The 23,625-nt window shown below is 42.2% G+C and overlaps 1 protein-coding gene across 2 annotated transcripts; it reads right to left on the reverse strand.

The window, feature by feature from the left end:
- Positions 1 to 148: 148 nt before the first annotated feature.
- LOC109895720 (5'-AMP-activated protein kinase subunit gamma-1) lies at positions 149 to 21,667 on the reverse strand. Of its 2 annotated transcripts, XM_020489653.2 has the most exons (13): positions 21,296 to 21,667; positions 19,360 to 19,411; positions 4,028 to 4,128; positions 3,848 to 3,929; positions 3,671 to 3,729; positions 3,395 to 3,440; positions 3,250 to 3,304; positions 2,965 to 3,091; positions 2,545 to 2,710; positions 2,397 to 2,434; positions 2,093 to 2,239; positions 1,755 to 1,860; positions 149 to 1,580 (listed from the first exon to the last, which is right to left on the reverse strand). In XM_020489653.2, the coding sequence occupies exons 1-13, from the start codon at positions 21,530 to 21,532 to the stop codon at positions 1,570 to 1,572; spliced, it is 1,227 nt and encodes a 408-aa protein (XP_020345242.1). In that variant the 5' UTR covers positions 21,533 to 21,667; the 3' UTR covers positions 149 to 1,569. The 2 variants fall into 2 exon arrangements, with proteins under 2 accessions (XP_020345242.1, XP_031678198.1); XM_031822338.1 differs by lacking the exon at positions 19,360 to 19,411 and having other exon boundaries at positions 21,296 to 21,627.
- Positions 21,668 to 23,625: the final 1,958 nt, after the last annotated feature.

A 23,625-nucleotide genomic window follows, 5' to 3' on the forward strand; every position in this document is an offset into this window, starting at 1 on the left:
GTCTATCCCCTGATCCATGGTCATCCCATTGCCCTAAGTTAGGGTTGTATCACATCCTGCTCTTCCCACAACCTCCAGCTGACCTACAACCCTACTGCTCCACCAAAACACATTAAAAAGTACATATATAAAACGAATTACAGGAAACTGCAGAAAATCAATATTTATTGCTCATGCATTAAATTACAGTTCACTTGAAGAAAAAAAATCATTTAAATACGTGTACACATCTTATTCATACCTTAAAACCAGTGAGCAAAAGTTAATTTTGAAAAGTTGAAAATGTACTGATTCAATGGCCCAAGGAAGTCCCTTTCATACATGGTTTGCCCTCTGGGAACGTGAAAAGGAAAGTACAGGTAGTAATGAAAGGCTAAAATGGAATCCTATAAGGTAATGGAATAAAGTCACGGCAAAAAAGGGACTGTCCAAAATGTCAACTGCTTCACCGAATTACCCCCAACACAATCAAGATGAATATCTCAGAAGCACTCGGATACATCCAATCATAAGACAGGCAATTAGTCACTTGTGAGCGAGTCCATGATCAATCCACACACTCACACTGCATGTTGAAAACTTTCAAAAAATAATTTAATCTAGCACTAGAAGGATTTTGAGGAACACCGCTAAACACAGACTCGTGTTACTGCCATAATGTCTCCAGTCTTCTGGGTTTGACAATGTGTGTGTCAAATCAAACAAGGACACACTGAGCAAAATCATAACACTTAAATTCACATGACACTTTACAAACTGAAGAATAAGAAAACATTGTGAAATGTACGCTATGCCAAATAGCAAATCAGAAACAACTCGTGATTACATAAGTCAGTGGTTGTGCATCGATATTAGAAATAAAATTAATTACAGCTACAGCAGTGCCAACTCTGACATTCCAGACTTCACCTACTGTAACCAAAACAGCGGAGTTGCTGTGGTAGCTTCCAGTACTAATATATATTGTTCCACTGTGACATACATGATCTTTTGATCCATGATTGGCTTGTTGTGCTTTATAGACTCCAGCCCTATAAGGATGATGGGGGAAAAGGAATGCTGCTCAGTTAAGGGACAGGGTGGAAAGTTTCCGACTCCTCTCTCCAGTGTCTACAGACCAAATGGGAGAGAACGGGTAGGGAATGGATCTGTCTGAGAAGTGGATAATTGATCCCCTTCACATAACTAGACATCATTCCTTCACTGTATTGGTCCATCACCTGCGGCAATAGAGGAGGGACACTAGGTTGTGTTGGGCCGCTCAGAGTGGACAATGGACATACACAGCTCCACTCCATTGGCCACTTCTGGTCCGGCTTCTTGTTTGGTTTTGGCTTGGTTTAAAGTGTCCCTATGTGTCTATATTGCTGAATTGAGAAAGTCAATGGGATTCACATTTTTGTGCAGAGAGATCCTCATGTTCAAGACGTACATTTGTACAGGAGGGGTTGTTGACAGATTCCTATCTTTCCCTCTCCCACGTCACTCCTATTTCTTCCTCTCCTCCAGGATCCTCCTCCCCTCTATTTATCCTCATATTTTTAGAGGAGGCTTCCCTTCATCACTCCCTCAAGCAGTTCCTGAAATACAAACACCAGATAAATCACTTTATTTCACCTTAAACTATTTAATTCCTTTAAAACAACAAAACAATTTTAAAACATTGCTTCCCAGGGACTGAGTTGAAACTTAATGACAATCACAGTTTTCATTTGATTCATCAAGGTCAGTGCATAGCGCAGGTTTGTGTTTACCCTTGTCTCCGTCTCCATTAGTGAGCACCAGTGCCTGGAGGATGTCTGAGAGCGAGACGATACCCTTCACCACCTCCTGCTCATCAACCACCACCAGCCTGTGCACCTGAGCGAGAGGAGACAAATCATAGGTTACACAATCTAAAGGCTTTAGCAGTTGTTCCACCTTCAAGTTAGGTGATGTTGACTTAGCAATGGCAAGGTTAGATCTCAGCACCGGTGTATATATTACATTATGATTGTGTGTACTACTTGTATTGACCTTGACAAACTCCCAAGAAACTGTTTAAATTGTGGACCCAAACAGTAATAGAATGTGTATACACAGTCTCTCTCACCTCTGCCTCTACCAGTCTGTTTATGATGGACTCCAGTGTGTCGTGTGTGTTGCAGGTGAGCACTCCCTCAAAATACTGAGAGCGGTGCAGCAGGGCTTTGGTCACAGTCACATCCAGGTTGTTGTACGTCTTCTCTGCAGCTAGGTTCTGTGTGGGGGACATTATTACTTCTATATGCTGCTTGTTTTCAGTACTCTTTGCCTGTCTCTCAAACACCCACAATGAGCTAAAAACTATTTTCTGCTGATCAGTGACTATACTGTTTAAATACGGCTCATTGGTAGCACAGCTGTCCAGTACTTACAATGACATCAAATTTGGAGTAAATGTCCACCACTCGTCCTGTGTGTTGAGAGAGAAAGACATGAGCACATGAGTACTACATACCATATCAGGGTCAGAAGTCTGTTTATTTAACCCTTCATTCAACAAACTGTCCCCCCCTTACTCACCATTGTCATCGACGACAGGCAGGGCAGACACTCTCTGCTCCACGAAGATGCCCAGTGCTGTGTAAAGAGGTGTGTCTGAACGCACCACTGCAATCTTATGGAATGTTCCGATGCCCAGTTCCTCTAGAGTCTGGCCTAAGAAAGCAGGTTTCGGCATCTCCGATATCTGGGAATAACACAAGGTTACACTAATGTAAGTGGCTTGAAAAAAAAAAAAATCACAGTATATTACCTCACCACAATCAATAAACATTGAGGTGTGGATTTCATTAACAAGGCCTACAGACCTAGAACTGCTTGTCTTAACTTCTCTCCTGCCGAGAAAGCAACCTTGAGATGTCAAGGAACAGCGGGTGATAAAACGTGGTGAGAGAGATGAACAGGGAGAGCGTGAGAAAGAGGATTACAAAAGAGACTCACAAAGAGCTTGAGAAACTTGAGGATCCTCTTGTGAGTGAGGATGTAGAGGGTGTTCCCTGTCAGAGGGTCGATCACAGGCAGTCTGTGGATCTTATTCTTCAGCAGAGACGACACGGCGTCATACAGACTGAAACAGGGAAGGAGAAAGGGGATATTAAAATACCTTTGACTTTGTGACCATATCAGGGCCCTTTCAGACAAACAGTGCCAGTCAGTAACTGAATTGAGCTCTGGCTACTTGGACCAACTGTACCGTGACAACCCTCACCATGGCAGTAGACCTACCTTTCATTGGGGGATATGCTGACTAGGGGCTTGAAGGAGTCTTGAAGGTAGACTTCTATGATGAAGGATAACAGAATAGGCACTAGTTAGCCTTATGCCAGTAGATGAACAGTCATTAATTATTACAGTTACTAAATGCCCTTACCTCTCCACGTCTCTATCTTGTGCTCCTCCAGCTCATATATCTGCACCTGAAACATTAAAACAGGTGAAAATGCTGACTAACAGAGCAAGGGTAGTGAGAGGCATGAAGGTCAACTGTTCATTAGATATGATGTAAGTGCTGCAAATCACTTGTCGCACCTTTCCAACCTCCACCACCACTGATATGATTAAAATGTGAAATTGAGATAGGGAATGCTATAAACATTCAAACATAGAAACAGTGGAATACGAGGGCAGCCTGGAAGCTAGGCCTTACCAAAGGAGACTTGTAGTAGCGATGGAGGATGTTGATGAAGTCTGTGATGGTCAGCATGCCTGCAGTGAGAGATCAGCAGGAGAACAGAGTCAACTCCACTCATTGTGCATTATTAAAAATAAAATACAAAAAATAAAACACCCAAAATCTCAGGCAACAATGGACCATCTTTCTCACCTACAAAACACTGCTTCTTACAGTCCCAGAGTGGTGCTGCTCTCACCCCATTGGACACCAGAGCGAAAAACGCCTTCTTTACCTACGGAGAGATCAACCAAGTTATACACAAACACAAAGCAGCATCTTGGGTCTAAATTAATTTGACAGGAAAGAGTTCAAATCAGGATGTGGTCTTGCCTGCAGTGAAGTATCAAACACCACCAACTTGGAGCTGGTAGGGACCAAGTCATAGCACCGATGAGACTTCATAAACCGGGTGTAGACATTATAATCCGAGTCTGAGGAGAATGAGGACAAGAGGGAAACGGGTTCAATTTACTGTGCATTCATTATATACATTTTAATTGTCATATTTTTTTATAGCTGCCTCAATAGATTAACATTTGTCACAATATAACACTTTGAGGATTCCTTCCTACACAGGCAACAATAATACTTTTTACGAACTCAAGTAAATAAAATGTGAAAATTCACTAAAAAAGGTCAATCCACTCAAAACCAATAATTGCTATGATTTACATTCCTGAATAACTAATATGTTCACCAAAAATGTTGTTCTCATATAAGTTTTATTTTGTCGTTATAATACAATTGGGGGCAACGTGAGAATCGTTGGGGATATCTATTACAGCTAAATCTACTACAACACACACAATGCAGTGGTCTCTCTCTGGTCAAGCTGGAAAGCTAACAGCTACACACATGAAAATGTTTTTGGAGCCCCTGGTTTAGACCACGTTTCCCTCGTGAGTGGGTGTTGCCTTGGCAACGACACTCTCAAACACATAGTACAAGGAGGACTAGTCTGGGTACCAGTCTTTTTTAGCTAACATTCCACTCCTGTCATTTGCCAGAGAGAATGCCTTTAAGCAATTTCAACGTTCAATATGCAGCCGGATTTCCGGCGCAGTTGCTGATTGGTAGTTGGAAACATTAATATTTTCCATAACAACGTTACGGAACATGGGGTGCTCACAAATTTGGCGCAATATAGAATTTAAATTTTAAGAACAATAAACGATACTGTTACAATCTGCTGCAGTCATTCTCGTCAGAAGGCAGTGTCAATGGAAGATCATGTCGTTCAAAGTGTCTAGAAAGGCCTAATTATGAGAGAAAAGAAAAGCAAAACGGGCACCTGTCGTCATTCCTCGCACACAGAGCTAAGCAAATCATCAGGACTTAGATTTTTTTTAATGTTATGCTAATTTCAGTTATATTATTTGTCCCGTCGCTCTTAAGTGATGGAGTCCAGACAGGCTACTTGAGGAAACTTTCTGAATGGACATTAGAGAACTAGCGAATTCACACACACCATAAAAAGGACTCCAAGCAACCAGCACGTCGCAAACACACAAATCACTTTCTCCTAAAAACGTATTCTAAACCTAGGCTCAACTCAAATCTTGGCTGTAGTCCATCAGAAAGTAGCCCTAGGCTACATTATAGCGTAATGCTATAACAGCCAATGTTTCATTAAATAGGCCATGGCACTATACTTTATTGCCCATTTAATTAAAACTGCCGCATTTGGTGATGTTCAACTTCAATTCATTGGCACGTGCGTCAGACAAATAATGACAAGTCTCTGATTTTCTTGAAGGTCTATGTCCCTAGAGTAGGAAAATGCAGTGCAGCAATGGTAACTGTGTGTATTACTCTCATCCCTCCATCCCAGAAATGATTTCCCCTATCCTATGACAAATAATGTCAGTATACAAAAAGTTATTGCTCACGTAAATCCTTTAAATCATATATCTTTGGAAAGCTATCATTCACAGAGGTCAGTCACATTTTTAGAATATTCAGGTCAACAGAACCCTGACCTTTGACCTCTAGGGTACATATCAGAATTGCCTGTATAGATTATTTTAAAAAGAAAACCCTGATACATTTTAATCTTTGTTTGACACGTGGTTCTTCTGAAAAGGTCACAAAATTACCTACATACAGTGCCTTCATAAAGTATTTAAGACCCCTTGACTTTTCACACTGTTACGTTACAGCCTTATTCTAAATTTGATAACGTTTCCCCCCCACCCCCATCAATACCCCATAATGACAAAGTGAAAACAGGTTTAGAAATTTTAGATGATATTTTGGTTATAAAAATAAAAAAACATAAGTAATCAGACCCTTTACTCAGTACTTTGTTGAAAGCACCTTTGGCTGTGATTACAGTACTAACTATTTAGCAGTTTAAGGATGGGGGGGGGGGGGGCTGTTCAGGGTCCTGTTGGTTCATCGGTACTGTTTGCTGTGCGGTAGCAGACAGAACAATCCAAGACTTGGGTGGCTGGAGTCTGACCATTTTTAGGGCCTTCCTGACACCGCCCCGTATATAGAGGTCCTGGATGGCAGAGAGCTTGGCCCCTGTGAGGTAGTGGGACATACACACTACCCTCTGTAGTGCCTTGCGGTCAGATGCCAAGCAGTTGCCATACGAAGCGATGAGCAGCCAATCAAGATGCTCTCAATAGTGCAGCTGAAGAAATTTTAGGATCCGAGGGCCCATGCCAAATCTTATCTGTGTGGACCATGATATTTTAGGGATGTGGACACAGAGGAACTTGAAGCTCTCGACCTACTCCACTACAGCCCTGTCGATGTGGGTGTGCTCGGCCCGCCGTTTCCTGTAGTCCACGATCAGCTGTCTTGCTGATGTTGATGGAGAAGGTTGTCCTGGCACATTACATTTTTTATTTTGTAGACATTTTCCAGAGTTTTTTCGTACTGGTCCCCCACATGCGGTATTTCTTATACGTGTCCAGATTAGTGACCCATTCCTTGAAGGCAGCAGCTCTAGCCTTTAGCTCTGTGCGGATGTTGCCAGTAATTTATGGCTTCTGGTTAGGATATGTACGTATGGTCACTGTTGGGACGACGTTGTCGATGCACTTACTAATGAAGCCGGTGACTGATGTGGTAAACTCCTCAATGCCATCGGATGAATCTCGGAACATATTCTAGTCTGTGCTAAAGAAAGTCATGTAGTTCAGCAGCCGCTTCACCGGACCATTTCCCAATTGAGCTTGTCACTAGTACATCCCGTTTGAGTTTTTGCTTGTAAGCCGAAATCAAGAGGATAGAGTTATGGTTAGATTTGCCAAATGGAGGGCGAGGGAATTTTGTATAAAACTCTGTGTGGAGTAAAGGTGCTCTATAGTGTTTTTGCCTCTAGTGGCACAGGTAACATGCTGGTAGAAATTAGGTCAAACAAATTTAGGTTTTCCTACACCGAAGTCACTGACCACTAGGAGCATTGCCTCTGAGTGAGAATTTTCTTGTTTACTCATGGCCCTATATAGCTCCTTGAGAGAGGTCTTAGTGCAGTATCAGTTTGTGGAGGTAAATAGACAGCTATGAAAAATATAGATGAAAACTCTTGGTAAATAGTATGGTCTCTACAGCTTATCATGAGGTATTCCAACTCTGGTGAGCAGAACGTCGAGACTTCCTTAATACTGGAGATTGCGCACCAGCTTTTAACGAAGATACACAACCCCTCACCTGAGCTTCCCGACGCCACCTCTGTCCAGGCGATGTATAGAAAAAACAGCTAGATTTATATTCACCGTGTCTTTGTTCAGCCACAACTCGGAGAAACCTAGGATATTACAGTTATTCAGATCACATTGAAAGGATCATCTCGAACAGAGCTCATACAAGTTATTATCAGGTGATTGCACGCTCGCCAATAGAACGGAGGGTAGACGCGGTTTATTCACTCTGACGTAGTCTCGTCAGCTAACCCACATGTCGGCCTCTATAGCAGTCTCCTTCTTCACGTGTCGGGGATTTGGGCCTGAATGCCTTTTGCCCCCCGACTCATTGAAGTAGAAATTGAAGTAATGATGGCTGTTCTGATGTTAAGAAGCTCTTTTCGGTGGCGGAAACATGAGGTACAAAAAAAACTAAGATCATTGCTAAAAATACCTAAAAACAGCACAATTGGTCAGGAGCCCGTAAAATGGACGCTGTTCCTTCCAGCTGACATCCATGACTATATCCATTTTACATGTTTGAAGTTGAAATATTGCACCTATTGATCAGGACATCTTTAGAAAATCAGCAATTCAGACAACCTCTTGGGCATATTCTTACCACAATTCTGTGGATAATGTAACATCTTTATATCTGGCACATTTAGTTGAATATTCAACATCACTATGAACATTTTAAGATATTATTGGGCAAACTACAATTATATTTCATTCAGCTATGGTTATGCCAAAATTGATCCAATTTTCAATTCCCCATTGAGTTGTTCGAAGGCCATATTGGAAAAAGTATTCTGTGGGGTTAATTTGTGAATCCTGTGATTGCCCTTTATCTACAAATCATTTTAAAACCCTGTTCTAGCTGTGTGTGCAATGTGGTGCCTCTATCAACAAAGTCTCAATCGAAAAACATAGCTGAACCACTAAATAGAATTCTATAGCCTCACTCACACCTACAGGGTCATTGCGTTTTGGTACATAGACCATAAACAATTAATGAACATGCACCTGTGGAACAGTCATTAAGACACTAACAGCTTACAGACGGAAGGAAATTAAGGTCACAGTTATGGAAGCTTAGGACACTAAAGAGGGCTTTCTACCGACTCTGAAAAACATCAAAAGAAAGACGCCCAGCGTCCCTGCTCATCTGCGTGAACATGCCGTAGGCATGCCACAAGGAGGCATGAGGACTGGAGATGTGGCCAGGGCAATAAATTGCAATGTCTGTACTGTGAGACGCTTAAGACAGCGCTACAGGGAGACAGGACGTACAGCTGATAGTCCTCGCAGTGGCAGACCACATGTAACAACACCTGCGGGACAGGTACAGGACGGCAACAACTGCCCGAGTTACACCAGGAACACACAATCCCTCCATCAGTGTTCAGACTGTCTGCAATAGGCTGAGAGGGGCTGCACAGAGCTTGTCGGACTGTTGTAAGGCACGTCCTCCCAAGACATCACTGGCAACAAAGTCGCCTATGAGCACAAACCCACCGTCGCTGGACCAAACAGGACTGGCAAAAAGTGATCTTCACTGACGAGTCGCGGTTTTGTCTCACCAGGGGTGGCGGTCGGATTCGCGTTTATCGTTGAAGGAATGAGCGTTACAGGCCTGTACTCTGGAGCGGGATCGATTTGGAGGTGGAGGGTCCGTCATGGTCTGGGGCAGTGTGTCACAGCATCATCGGACTCAGCCTGTTCTCATTGCAGGCAATCTCAACGCTGTGCGTTTCAGGGAAGACATCCTCTTCCCTCATGTGGTAACCTTCCTGCAGGCTCATCCTGATATGACCCTCCAGCATGATAATGCCACCAGCCATACTGCTCGTTCTGTGCGTGATTTCCTGCAAGACAGGAATGTCAGTGTTTTTGCTCAGTTTACATCTGTAAAATGATAGTCTAGACATTAAAGTTTTGGTTGTCTTCCATGTCTTCTCCCTGGATCTCCTCAATGTCCACCTCTTGAACATCAGACTGAGGCTTCATCTTCACAGTCACCTTCTAATCTAGTTTAAGGATGGCTTGTTGTCAGGCTCAAAAAGCCTCATATTTGCCCGGATGGTCACCAATTTTTCAATCCTTGTATTGGTCAGCCTGTTGCGTGCTTTGGTGTGTGTGTTCCCAAATAAGGACCAGTTGCGCTCTTAGGTGGCTCATGTTGGTGGAATTTGGAGGATGATGAGTCAACAGGGGAAAGAGCCTCAGATCCAAAGTCCCTTCCACCAGGTGGCTGATGAGATATGTTGGCACGACTGTCATATTGCATCTCCATCCCAAAGCCCTTGCTTGGAAGTGTACTTGGCCAGACTACCAAGAACCTTGCCCTCATCCAGCCTAAGGTTGCGAGACACGGTAGTGACGGCACCATAGGCCTTCTGTGGTCCAAGGTTATTGATGACCGCCTTCAGCTCATCTGCAATGTAGAGACAGGTGTGTCTGTTGTCCCTTGTGTCTGTGCGCTTGTAGAATACTGGTTGAGGGGTGGAGATGTAGTTAACTATTCCTTGGCCACGAACATTCGACCACCCATCAGTGATGATTGCAATACAGTCTTGCTTGACCTTCACTTGAACTCTGCATCCAGCAAATGAGTAGATAAAGCATGTGTGGCTGGAGGGGTGTATGCTGGGCGGAGACCATTCAGAAATCTCTTCCAATGTACATTGCCTGTGAGCATCAGCGGTGAACCAGTTGCATACACAGCTCGAGCAAGTCATTCATCAGCATTTCTCTGACTATGTCTGATTCCAGGAGGACCATGTGCTGTTGCTATCGATAAGGTGTCTGATTCATCATTTTCACCTCATAGAAGTAAAGGGACTTTTGTCAGAGGTTGCTTGTTGTGAGCGGTGAGGGAACTTTATGCACATGGCCAGATGATTCTGCATCTTTGTTGATTTTTTCACATATGATTTGGCACTGTATTTGCAAATGTACACAGCTTTTCCTTCTATATTAGCTGCAGTGAAATGTCTTCACACATCAGATAGTGCCTGTGACATCTTAACCTTTTGCGTGTAGGGGGCAATATTTTCTTTTATGGCAAAAAAAAAACATACCCATTTGAAACGGTCTATTTCTCAGCCTCAGAAACTAGAATATGCATATAATTGTCAGATTATGATAGAAAACACTAAAGTTTCCAAAACTGTAAAAATATTGTCTGAGTATAACAGAACTGGTATTGCAGGCGAAAACCTGAGGAAAATCCAATCAGGAAGTGCCTCCTATTTTGAAACCCTTCTGTTCCTATGCATGCCTATCTTCCATTTAAAGGGATATCAACCAGATTCCTTTTTCTATGGCTTCCCTAAGGTGTCAGTCTTTAGACATAGTTTCAGGCTTTTATTTTTTTAAATTAGCGTGAAAGATCACATTGTGTATCGGTGGGGGCTCTCAGAGTGAGTTTTGCGCTACAGAGTAAAGCGGCCATTGTCCCACCCGGTGTTATTGAAAATCCTACACACTCAGTTGATATATTATCGAATATATATTTTAAAAACAAATAAAAAACGTTTGACATGTTTGTGGACATTATGGAGACTATTTAGAATTTCCGTCTGCGTTGTCGTGACCACTCTTTCCTGTGGATTTCTGAACATAACGCGACAAACAAACTGAGGTATTTTGGGTATAAAAAAATCATCTTTATGGAACAAAAAGAACATTTGTTGTGTAACTGGGAGTCTCGTGAGTGAAAACATCCGAAGCTCAAAGGTAAACGGTTCATTTAATTGCTTTTCTGATTTGTGACCAAGCATCCTGATGCTAAGTGTACATAATGCTATGCTAGGCTATCGATAAACTTACACAAAGGCTTGGATTGCTTTCGCTGTAAAGCATCATTTCAAAATCTGAGACGACAGGTGGATTAACAAAAGGCTAAACAGTGTTTTGCAATATTGCACTTGTGATTTCCTGAATATGAATATTTTTGTAATATTATTTGACTGTGGCGCTATGCTATTCAGCGGTTGCTGACGAAAATGATCCGGCAACGGGGATGGGTAGCGTCAAGAAGTTAACATCCCGTTCTTAGCTTCCCATGGAAAATTTCCAGAAATTTAACAGAAAGTTTTACGACCCTTTGCAACCCTAACACATGTTCATGTCATCGTTACCAATCAACTGCATTAAATTTTAAAACGACTGACTACCACCACCGATTTCTGTATGCTAGCTATGCTAACCAGCTTATACGAACGGGAGTTAGCATTTAGCAGTTACTTCTAAACCTGAAAAGGGACAACTTCTACATGTTCAGCAGTGAAAATAGCCAAATCGGACTTAAGTAACCACATTGTGTGCCTGTTACAATACATAAATCACGATGGATTTTACGAATATCCACTTTTTTGAATATGCGCCAATTTGGTCAATGAAACATTCCATTGACTACTTTGCTGCAACTATACGTGAGCAAGAACATGTTGTATACTGACATTGGGACTTTACACTATGATAAACAATTGTAAAAAATAAAAATGGGCGGGAGGAACAAAACAGTGATAACACAGAAAGCTACCATTGCTGCACTGCTCTCAGACATTTTCCAACTCTAGGGACATAGACCTTGAAAAACAACAGACATCGTTGGCCCAAGTGAGCCCGACGGCCCAAATTTGGGGGGCTGGCTCATGGACTATAGCGGTCGCCTAAATGCACTGGAGTAGGCTAGGTCTAATAATATATAGTGCCTTCGGCAAGTATTCATAACCCTTGACTTATGTCACGTTGTGTTAGACTGAAATTAAAAAAAATGCTGACTAAATACTTCTCACCCCAATCTACACACAATACCCCATAATGACAAAGTGAAAACATGATACTTTTACAAATGTATTGAAAATGAAACAAAGAAATATGTCATTTACATTAAGAAAAAGGAAAGTCCACCTGTGGCCAATTTAATTGTTTGGAACATCATTCAGAAATAAACCGTGTCTATTTAAGGTCCCACAGTCAATACCCACATACCTACACGTACGCTATGGTCACAAGATGCAGGTCTCCTAATTGTCCCTAGAATTTCTAAGCAAACAGCTGGAGGCAGGGCTTTCTCCTATAGAGCTCCATTTTTATGGAACAGTCTGCCTACCCATGTAGGCAACCTTTAAGCCTTTACTGAAGACTCATCTCTTCAGAGGGTCCTATGATTGAGTCCGGCCGAGGAGTGTGAAGGTGAACGGAAAGGCTCTGGAGCAACGAACCGCCCTTGCCGTCTCTGCCTGGCCGGTTCCCCTCTTTCCACTGGGATTCTCTGCCTCTAACCCTATTACAGGGACTGAGTCACTGGCTTACTGGTGCTCTTTCATGCCGCCCCTAGGAGGGGTGCATCACTTGAGTGGGTTGACAAACTGATGTGATCTTCCTGTCTGGGTTGGCACCCCACGTGGGTTGTGCCGTGGCGGAGATCTTTGTGGGCTATACTCGGCCTTGTCTCAGGATGGAAAGTGGGTGGGGTTATATCCTTGCTGTTTGGCCCTGTCCGGGGGTATCATCGGATGGGGCCACAGTGTCTCCTGACCCCTCCGGTCTCAGCCTCCAGTATTTATGCTGCAGTAGTTTGTGTCGGGGGGCTAGGGTCAGTTTGTTATATCTGGAGTACTTCTCCTGTCTTATCCGGTGTCCTGTGTGAATTTAAGTATGCTCTCTCTAATTCTCTCTTTCTCTCTCTCTCAGAGGACCTGAGCCCTAGGACCATGCCTCAGGACTACCTGGCATGATGACTCCTTGCTGTCCCCGTCCACCTGGCCGTGCTGCTGTTCCAGTTTCAACTGTTCTGCCTGCAGCTATGGAATCCTGACCTGTTCACCGGACGTGCTACCTGTCCCAGACCTATTATTTGACCATGCTGATCATTTATGAACACTTGGCCATGTTCTGTTATAATCTCCACCCGGCGCAGCCAGAAGAGGACTGGCCACTCCTCATAGACTGGTTCCTCTCTAGGTTTCGGCCTTTCTAGGGAATTTTTCCTAGCCAACGTGCTTCAACACCTGCATTGCTTGCTGTTTGGGGTTTTAGGCTGGGTTTCTGTACAGCACTTTGGGATATCAGCTGATTTACAAAGGGCTATATAAATAAATTAGATTTTTGACAATGCATGTCAACATACAGGGGCTCCCGAATGGCGCAGCGGTCTAAGGTACTGCATCTCAGTGCTAGAGGCGTCACTACAGACCCTCAACAGTCTCTACAGCACTTCACCAATCTGGGCTTTATGGGAAAGTCGCCAGACAGAAGCCACTCCTGAAAAAAAGGCACGACAGCACGCCTGGAGTATGCAAAAAGGAACATGGATGACTGAGCATAAGGCAAAATATTCTGTGGTCTGATGACAAATGTAACTCTATAGCCTGAATGCAAAGCACTATGTCTGGAAAAAAAACAGCCACAGCTCATCACCCATCTAACGCCATCCCTATCGTGAAGCATGGTGGTGGAAGCATAATGCTATGGGGATGCTTTCCAGAGGCAGGGACTGGGAGACTGGTAAGGATAGAAGGAACAATGAAGGGAGCCAAAATGTGACAGACCGGCTCAAATCGGTCTTATGTAGGAAAATTTGAAATTGTGTTTTTTACATTGGATAACAGTAGAAACTCTGAGCTACAAAATGGTACAGCATACACTACAGTTGAGGAACAATGGGAAAGTAATTCTGATTTTAAAGTTGATAAACTTGTAAACTCACTTTTGAAAAAAATTGCCTTTTAATATTTTGGTACTACTATTGGAGAGACGTTCTTTGTCCTACACCCATTCGGCAACGTTCACACCCCCTTAAGGTTTAGCCCTACCCATCTCTTTAAGGGAGAATAGAGATACTAAGGGCAGGCATTTATTTCAAGTACAGAGGAAAGGACAGCAGGAAGGGACAGAAGAAGCTATTTTTACAAGATTAATGGTGGGACACTGCCAGTTGAATAAGTCCTTAAATGTGATAAGAAAGCATCCAACAGGAAAGTGTGATTATTGCCAGGAAACAGAGACCATGGAGCATGAATTGCTACAGTGTGGGCAGTATCAGAGGGAAAGAGAGAGGCTGAGATCTAGTATGAGGGAGAAGGGGATAAAGGAAATTAGATTAGAAATAGTACATTGAGTATAAGATCATTAGATATAGTCTATATAATTTCTTCCTGTCTCTCCAGCTGGCGGTAATGCACCATAACGTTGGATGCCAACCGCCGATAAAGCCCACCGAAGAAGAATCTCTTTAAGGGTTGATCCAAGCATTCTGTACTAAACAGCAGCAGTCAAGCACCCAAGCTAACTTTCTAGCTACTTACAGATACAAATCAGAGAACAGCTCACTGAACATTACTCGCCCTTGCCGAGCTGGTTAGGCTGTTATGTTATCCAGACGTTGGTGACTGCAACTGTGCTATCAGATTGCCCGTTTGTAAATTCAGAGCGTTTCGCTCCCTGGAGCATTCAGAGCGCACACTGGACGCTCTGGCCGAGGAGTAGGGTTGATCCGAGCGTTCTGACTTCAGAACGGCAGTCAAGCAACCAAGATAACAGGCTAACATTGGCTAGTTTGCTAGCTACTTCCAGACAAATGAGAGAACACCCCACTGACAATTTTAGTCTGTTTTCATGTTATCCAGTGTTGGTGACTAACTGCTGCTGGCAACAATGTAATTACACTTTGTCAAAATTAGTAACATGTCATATCTGAAAATGTAGCTAGCAAGACTATCATTCATGGATGGACTCATCTCCTGTCGGATGCCAATGAACTATAATCCCAACTCATGACGTTACTACCCTGCAGGCAGCTAAACAACCAGGTTCAATGTTAGATCGCTAATATTAGGCTATAGCTAGCTAAGCAAATGGGTCTGAGATACAAATAATAAGATCATAAACGTAACATTAGCTAGCAAGCTAACGTTAGCTAGCTAGCTAACAGTAAACTAATTTGAAATGAAACCCATGTCAAAATTAGAACTATGTAATATCTGAAAATTTTGCTAGCTAGACTATTTTACCAATATACATCATTCACGGATGGACGCTTCTCCTGTCGGATGCCATGGTTGCCTTAGTTTGAAGCTGTAATCCGGAGACAGGTGTTTTCTCCATCTCCTTAGCTATCATACTCAAATTCCACTGATTTCAAAACGGGGTCCTCCAGAAAGTGGAGAGCAACACTTATGCAGTTTTACTACACAATAAAACTAATTTAAAAGCTGCGTTAGATGGGATTACCTACAAATACTGACCAGCTCAAATAGACAGAAGCAGATACACATGGCACGCTTCTAGGCTCGCAATTTAACAATTGTATTTACAGGTGGCATACAAGTTTCTTATTAAGTTTGTTATTAAGGCACATGAAAGTTCAGTGTAGGTACAATGTAAAATGTTGTGCAACACAGCATTCCAAACATAGCCCAATGTCTGCTGTGTGGAACGAGCAGTCATCAAGTCCAATGCTCCAATGTGTATCTAATCATAAACATCAATGCCTTTCTTAAAATCAATACAGAGAAGTATATATTTTTTAAACCTGCATATTGAGCTAAAAGAAAACCAGGTTAGCAGGCAATATTAACCAGATGAAATTGTGTCACTTCTCTTGCGTTCATTGCACGCAGAGTCAGTGTATATGCAACAGTTTGGGCTGCCTAACTTGCCAGAATTGTAAGTAATTATGACATTACATTGAAGGTTGTGCAATGTAACAGGAATATTTAGACTTATGGATGCCACCTGTTAGATAAAATACGGAATGGTTCCGTATTTCACTGAAAGAATAAACATCTTGTTTTCGAGATGATAGTTTCCGGATTCGACCATATTAACGATTTAAGGCTCGTATTTCTGTGTGTTATGTTATAATTAAGTTTATGATTTGATAGAGCAGTCTGACTGAGCGGTGGTAGGCACCAGCAGGCTCGTAAGCATTCATTCAAACAGCACTTTCGTGCGTTTTGCCAGCAGCTCGTCGCTGTGCTTCAAGGTTTGCGATGTTTATGACTTCAAGCCTATCAACTCCCGAGATTAGGCTGGTGTAACCGATGTGAAATGGCTAGCTAGTTAGCGGGGTGCGCGCTAATAGCATTTCAAACTTCACTCGCTCTGAGACTTGGAGTGGTTGTTCCCCTTGCTTTGCATGGGTAACGCTGCTTCGAGGGTGGCTGTTGTCGATGTGTTCCTGGTTCGAGCCCAGGTAAGAGTGAGGAGAGGGATGGAAGCTATACTGTTACACTGGCAATACTAAAGTGCCTATAAGAACATCCAATAGTCAAAGGTATATGAAATACAAAATGGTATGGAGAGAAATAGTCCTATAATTCCTATAATAACTACAACCTAAAACTTCTTAACTGGGAATATTGAAGACTCGTGTTAAAAGGAACCACCAGCTTTCATATGTTCTCATGTTCTGAACAAGGAACTTAAACGTTAGCTTTCTTACATGGCACATATTGCACTTTTACTTTTTTCTTCAACACTTTGTTTTTGCATTATTTAAACCAAATTGAACATGTTTCATTATTTATTTAAGGCTAAATTGATTTTATTGATGTATTATATGAAGTTAAAATAAGTGTTCATTCAGTATTGTTGTAATTGTCATTACTACAAATAAATAAATAAAATCGGCCTTTTTTTAGTCCTCCAATAATCGGTATCGGTGTTGAAAAATCCTAATCGGTCGACCTCTACTACCAAGTGCGCTATTTTTCAGATGTTGCCCTACCGGAGTTACACAGTAATAGCGTCACTACTATTAGCTTCACAACATACATACTATGGAACACCGTTTGGGACTTTGTGTGTCGAAAAAGATACAGTAGCACTGTCAAAGCTGTACAAAAAAAAGTCTGCAAATAAGCAAACACTGGTCACGAACGATATATTTACAATACCGCGTTGGTAATAAAGCATAAATTGTTCGACCGCAACTTCTGGGGTAGCTGGCTTTGGCACCTAGCTAGCACCAATACAACCAGCCTGAAAACAATGACCAGTAGAAACTGCAGTCATTTTCATTATTCTTAGCAATGATTTAGGAATCTTTGAAGTAAGTACTAGCTAGGTTGCCACTTGTTGTTCACCTATTGAAATTGAACTTCATGTCATGAAAATAAATAGCCAGCCAGCTACTTAACCCTGTTGCCCAAAGCTAGCTAGCATCATCTTGCTAGTGAGGCTCAACCGGACCGGGTTATGTGTTGTGAAGCTAGCCACAATAAGGATTAGGCACAATAGTGGAATTTGAGGTTTGCCTTCAAAATAAAAGGCATGTCATTGACAGTGAATGAATGCAAATAGAATAATGCCATACTTTTACTTTGAAGGTTAACCGCAAAGTCCACTATTGTGGCTAATCGTTATTGTGGCTAGCTTCACATAGATGGGTCCGACCACCATTAATCCAATAAGAACAGTCTTATAAATTAGGGTTATTTTAGATGATGAGACCTAGCTACATAGTAAGCTAGCTAACTATAGCTACTGAAACAGATTGTTGTTTTGCTATGTTTTTGGGGAAGAACATTGCCTGCATCCATGATCTAGCCAGCTATTTTTTTAATGACAACTTTACCAGCATCATGTCATACGCATCGATGAATCGTTGCGACATATGAAATACAAGTGAGTGTAATCAATGTGTAATAACTAGATAAAAAAATGTATGAACGCGTTAAATTATTATGTGACGTGCAGTCATAGTCAGGTCCTGATGGGTCAAATAGTGTTATTTGACGTATATATCTTTTTTGACACGCAACGGCGTCCAATAGAAATCCTGGTTGAGAATGAAACGACTGAACAAATGAAAAAAACAGCACAGCAAGTAAGTGAAATAAATAGGTTTCGATTATGTTTTACTGGTAATGGGGACATATGTAAACGCCAACAAAGTAACTTTTTGATCAGTGTGGTGTGTGTGTGTGTGTGTAACCTTTAACTAGACAAATCAGTTGTGAACAAATTATTATTTACAATGACGGCCTATCCCGGACAACGCTGGGCCATAGAACTCCCAATGACGGCCGGGTGTGATACAGCCTGGAATCAAACCAGGGACTGTATTGACGCCTCTTGCACTGAGATGCAGTGCCTTAGACCGCTGCGTCCATGGGTGTGTTAACTATTTAACTGTAATAGAATGCTTAAAAGGTCGCGGTTATCGGTATTGTTTTTTTAGGCAAGGAAAATATCGGATATCGGTATCTGACAAAAATGTTATATCAGTGCATCACTAGTTAGAATGTTTCCAATCAAATGTATTAATTAAGTTAAAACGTTTTCCTATGAGACTAATCTGCATAAACATTGATAAATGATAGCTGTGAGGGGTTTTGAAATCCGGATCAAATCCTCTGACCTCATCGAGATGATTAATGTTCGGGTTTTTTTAACTGCCGAAAAGGCAGTATCTTTGGCAAATGACAAGAGTGGAATGTAATAGCTGAACAGAAAAGGCAACCAGGCTAGAGGACAAGTAGTCTTGAAAACATGACCATAGACATAGTTCCTCTATGCCAAAAGAGTCCATCATCGAAACCAGACCATAGCCACTGTGTTGCCTAGGGTCGGGTTTTCAAGACTAGAGGACGAGCTGGGAGGAGGATAAACACATTGCGCAATGGTACTTGAAGGAATAAATGAGCTGAATAATTCGCTCCACTGTTTAGTTGTCAGCAAATATATACTTTGTAATGCTGATCGACGGATAGATATGCCCATACCATCTTTTAACCGATTTGGCAATCTGGAGTGCAGATAGTTGTTTTAAAAGCGTTATGAAATGTGATAGGGGATAACAAACAATCTCCATTGACGGGTACCTTATGACATAGCACGTCACATTTAATTTCTAGGGTGGATCATCCATTTAACAATTTCTCACCATGCATAGGATTAAGATTGCACCAGCATGCATACCCTAGCTATTTATCCTAAAGGATAGCTACAGACAGCAATGAAAGGATAAATAGCTAGGCTATGCATTAAAAGTAAAATATGGCTCTTTACCTTCTAGAAGTGGCTCCTTTTTACAATCCACATCATCAACAGAAAGTGGCATCTGAAAGAGGGTCAGAGTATAGGTTCATTGATTCATTTTAACTACACTTAACACATTGTAAAGTGGCAGTCCCATGTTTCATAAACTGAAATAAAAGATCCCAGAAAAATGCAAAAAAAGCTTATTTCTCTCATTTTGTGCACAAATTTATTTACAACTGTTAGTGAGCCAAAATAATCCATCCATCTGACAGGTATGGCATATCAAGAAGCTGATTAAACAGCATTATTACACAGGTGTACCTTGTGTTGGGGACAATAAAAGGCCACTCTAAAATGTTGTTTTGTCACAACAATGCCACAGATGTCTCATGTTGAGGGAGTGTGCAATTGGCATTTGACTGCAGGAATGTCTACCAGTGCAGATGCCAGAGAATTTAATGTTAATTTCTCTACCATTGGCTGCCTCCAACGTTGTTTTAGAGAATTTGGCAGTACGTCCAAACAGCCTCACAACCATAGACCATGTTTAACCACACCAGCTCAGGACCTCCACATTCGGCTTCTTCACCTGCGGGACCATTTGAGACCAGCCACCCGGACAGCGGTTTGCTGATGTCAAGGTTGTGAACAGAGTCCCCCATGGTGGCAGTGGGGTTATGGTATGCGCATGCATAAGATACGGACAATGAATACAATAGCATTTTATCGATGGCAATTTGAATACATAGATATACCGTCATGAGATCCTGAGGCCCATTGTCGTGCCACTCATCCGCCACCATCAGCACAATTCCAGGAAGCTGAAAACAGCCCAGTTCTTCCATGGTCTGCATACTCACCAGACATGTCACCCATTGAGCATGTTTGGGATGCTATGGGTTGACATGTACGACAACGTGTTCCATTTCCCGCCAATGTCCAGGAACTTAGCACAGCCATTGAAGATGACTGGGACAACATTACACAAGCTACAATCAACAGCCTGAGGCAAATGATGGTCACACCAGATACTGACTTGTTTTCTGATCCAGGCCCCTACCTTTTTGTGGGCATCTCTGAACAACAGATGCATATCTGTATTCCCAGTCATGTTTAATCCGTAGATCAGGGGCTAATGAATTTACTTCAATTGACTGATTTCCTTATTTGAACTATAACTCCGTAAAATCTTTATAATTGTTGCAGATTGCGTTTATATTTTTGTTCCGTGTAATTGCTGAGAAATGCCAAGGAAATGAAATCACTTATGTTTCCTCTACAGGAACCCAGTGCTTTTTATATTACCACCAATGTGTTAATCGTGGCTAATCATCGCCTTCCTTATATCAGGAATATGAACCAGCAAACATACTGCCGTCTGAAAGTGGTTCAATCATGTTGGTTTGCTATTCCTAACCCAATATGCAACAAACACGTGGGAGTCATTGCCTAACTGTCCTTGTCTCATTTAGATATAAGAACCTTTGGACAGAAAGTTAAGGCGTTAGCAAACAACAGGCTTAGCTGGATCCCACTAAATGAGAACTTGTTTTCAACTAGCCTACGTGGTTAAATAAGGGTGAAATAAAATAAAATGAACACTAGCTAGGATAACGTTACTAGACAGTTCAGTTCCTGCTGTCAATGTAGCGTTAAATTAAAACTTCTGGACGTAGCGTTAGATTAAAACTTCTGGACGCTGGCTGACATACCAAATTGGTGGCCATCGTTGGCTATGTTAAGTATCCATTATGTAAACTAGTTAGCGCTAAGAAGTGAACGTTACTGACTGAAATGTGACAACGACAAGGATGCAACAAATTAACGCTAGCTAGCCACTACTAATGAGCTTGGTACGCTGACCAGTCACGAAACACTACCACAGATAACGAAGTTGAACTTGCTAGCTGTAGCTAACTAATATGTGTCAGCTTGAACGTTGCTCGAGGTGTAAGCTACTTACACACTCCATTTTCCATTCACTGTCTCGTCCTTGCTTGGTCCTGTAAGGTAGCGAAGTAAACAACCAAATGTTCTTCTCACGCCGGACTTTTTCCCAAGGTATCGGTTTATTAAACTTAGCTGGACTGATAGCGTGAAATGAACGAGGAGAAAGATGCCTTGGAATGACTGGAACTCCTCCGGAAGCGCGAGAGATTGCGATTGCCCCCTCTAACAGTACTTCCTTCTGATTGCGCATGACCGTGAAGAAAGGGTGAGACGGGGTAAAAGGGGTAGCCTGGGTACCATTCTATTTAGCTAACATTCCATTCCTTGCCACTCCTTGTCATTGCCAATGAGACTGGCCTTTTGGCAATCTTCAAATATGAACATTATATCATTAATGAGCTCGAGGAGAGCAGTGGATTTGATCCTGTTTCGATAACCCTCCCTGCTTTCATCCAATCACAATGTTTATGGAAATTAGACAGATAAGAAAACGTTCTAAATGAATTCATACATTTGATTTGAAACATTCTAACATTGGGCATTCTAATGGAATACATTTCATTGTAAAATATTGGGCGTGGGGAGAACAGAGGATTTACATTTATTGCATTTTTACCACCAGCCAATGTGATCACATAACACCAGAGAAGCTCTCACCCATTCAAACATCCCCGCCAGTTCGCTGTAAGGAAGCGCAAGGTTAATTCATAGGCTGGGCCATTATTCCACCATTCGTTTGCTATCCTATATATATATATGAGGCCTTGCCTAATACAGTGACTTTAGGCGACCACCACATATGCCAGCCAGAAACAAAATACATATTTTTTTGTCTGACGCACGTTTTGTGACAATGAATTTAAGTTTAACGTCCCCAAATGCAATGCACTTTAATTAAATATGCGATAAAAAAGTATCCTTTAATGAAACCCTGGCTGTTGAAATGGGTAACAGATCGCAAAGCCAACATTTGAAGGTGAGCCTAGGTTTTGAATAGGCCTATGGTTTTAGGAAAGGATAAATATTATTTGCGTGTGTCTGAGGTGTGCTCTCCCGTCTCGGGAGAGACGTAGGTCAAAAGCTATGCGTCCTCCGAAACACGAACCAGCCAAGATGCACTACTTCTTGACACAATGCCCGCTTAATCCGGAAGCCAGCGGCACCAATGTGTGGGAGGAAACACTGTACACCTGGCGACCATGTCAGCATGCATGCACCCGGCCCGCCACAGGAGTCAATAGAGCGCGATGGGACAAGGAAATCTCAGCCTGCCAAACCCTTTCCTAACCCGGGACAATTGTGTGCTGCCTCATGTGTCTCCCAGTCACAGTCAGCCTAGGATCGAACCCGGGTCTGTAGTGACACCTCAAACACTACGATGCAGTGCCTTAGACCGCTGTGCCACTCAGGAGGCTCCTGCAAATTGATTTTAACAAACAATTAGTCCCCCAACAAATGCGGCCCTCGATTGAATTCCAAAATCCTGATGTGGCCCTCGAGCCAAAAAGTTTGCCCACTCCTGTTTTAGGGTGTGTGTGAGTTTGCTAATTCTCTCTTATGTCCATTCACAAAGCCTGTCTGGACTCCAGCTCCTAATAGGAGAGGAGGGATAAATATAACGGAAATTTGTTGCATAACAAATTGTAAAAATGTAGGCAAGTCATGTTGATCTGCAGCATATAATAATAATAATAATACATGGGATTTATATAGAGCATTTCAAGGACACAAAGTCGCTTTACAATTATAGAAAGGAAAAAGAAACACAACAAAACAGCAGTCTAAACACAACATCAAACTAAACAAAACGTGAGTAAAGAGAGGGGTGGGCTGTGACGTATCAGTGTATGGAGATGGTAAGGTTGGGAGTTTAGGGTAAGGAGCGGGAATGGGCGTATGTGCAGAGAACTGTGGCGAATGGCGACCCGTCATTTTGAGCCCCACCTGTTTTGCAATGTTATTTTGGTATTTATACATGTCACATATCAGTTTGCAAACAATGAAAAAACGAAAATAAATGATTGGGTTAATGAAGCGGCACACAAACATGGTCTGATTTTTGCTTTCTTGAGTAAGGCAGCTCCAAAAGGCAGGTGTTTCAGACTAGCTCAATGCTTTCTGTGGTGGTGGGGCAGCCAACGGAAAATACGGTGTGTAGGGGTTGGTATTGTTCTCTAGTTGCGTTGTGATTTGCTCTGTGCTCTGTCACTCACGGGGACACTACGTCACCGCAAAATCTACGGGTAGAGCTAGAAAATTCAAGCCCCTTGGGTGCTGCCATAGGGTTACATTAAAAGTGCCCATCCGTGAAGGCTCAAGATCATTGGCCATAGATAAAATGAC

Source organism: Oncorhynchus kisutch, linkage group LG1 (assembly GCF_002021735.2).
Source record: "Oncorhynchus kisutch isolate 150728-3 linkage group LG1, Okis_V2, whole genome shotgun sequence".
Lineage (NCBI taxonomy): Eukaryota > Metazoa > Chordata > Actinopteri > Salmoniformes > Salmonidae > Oncorhynchus > Oncorhynchus kisutch.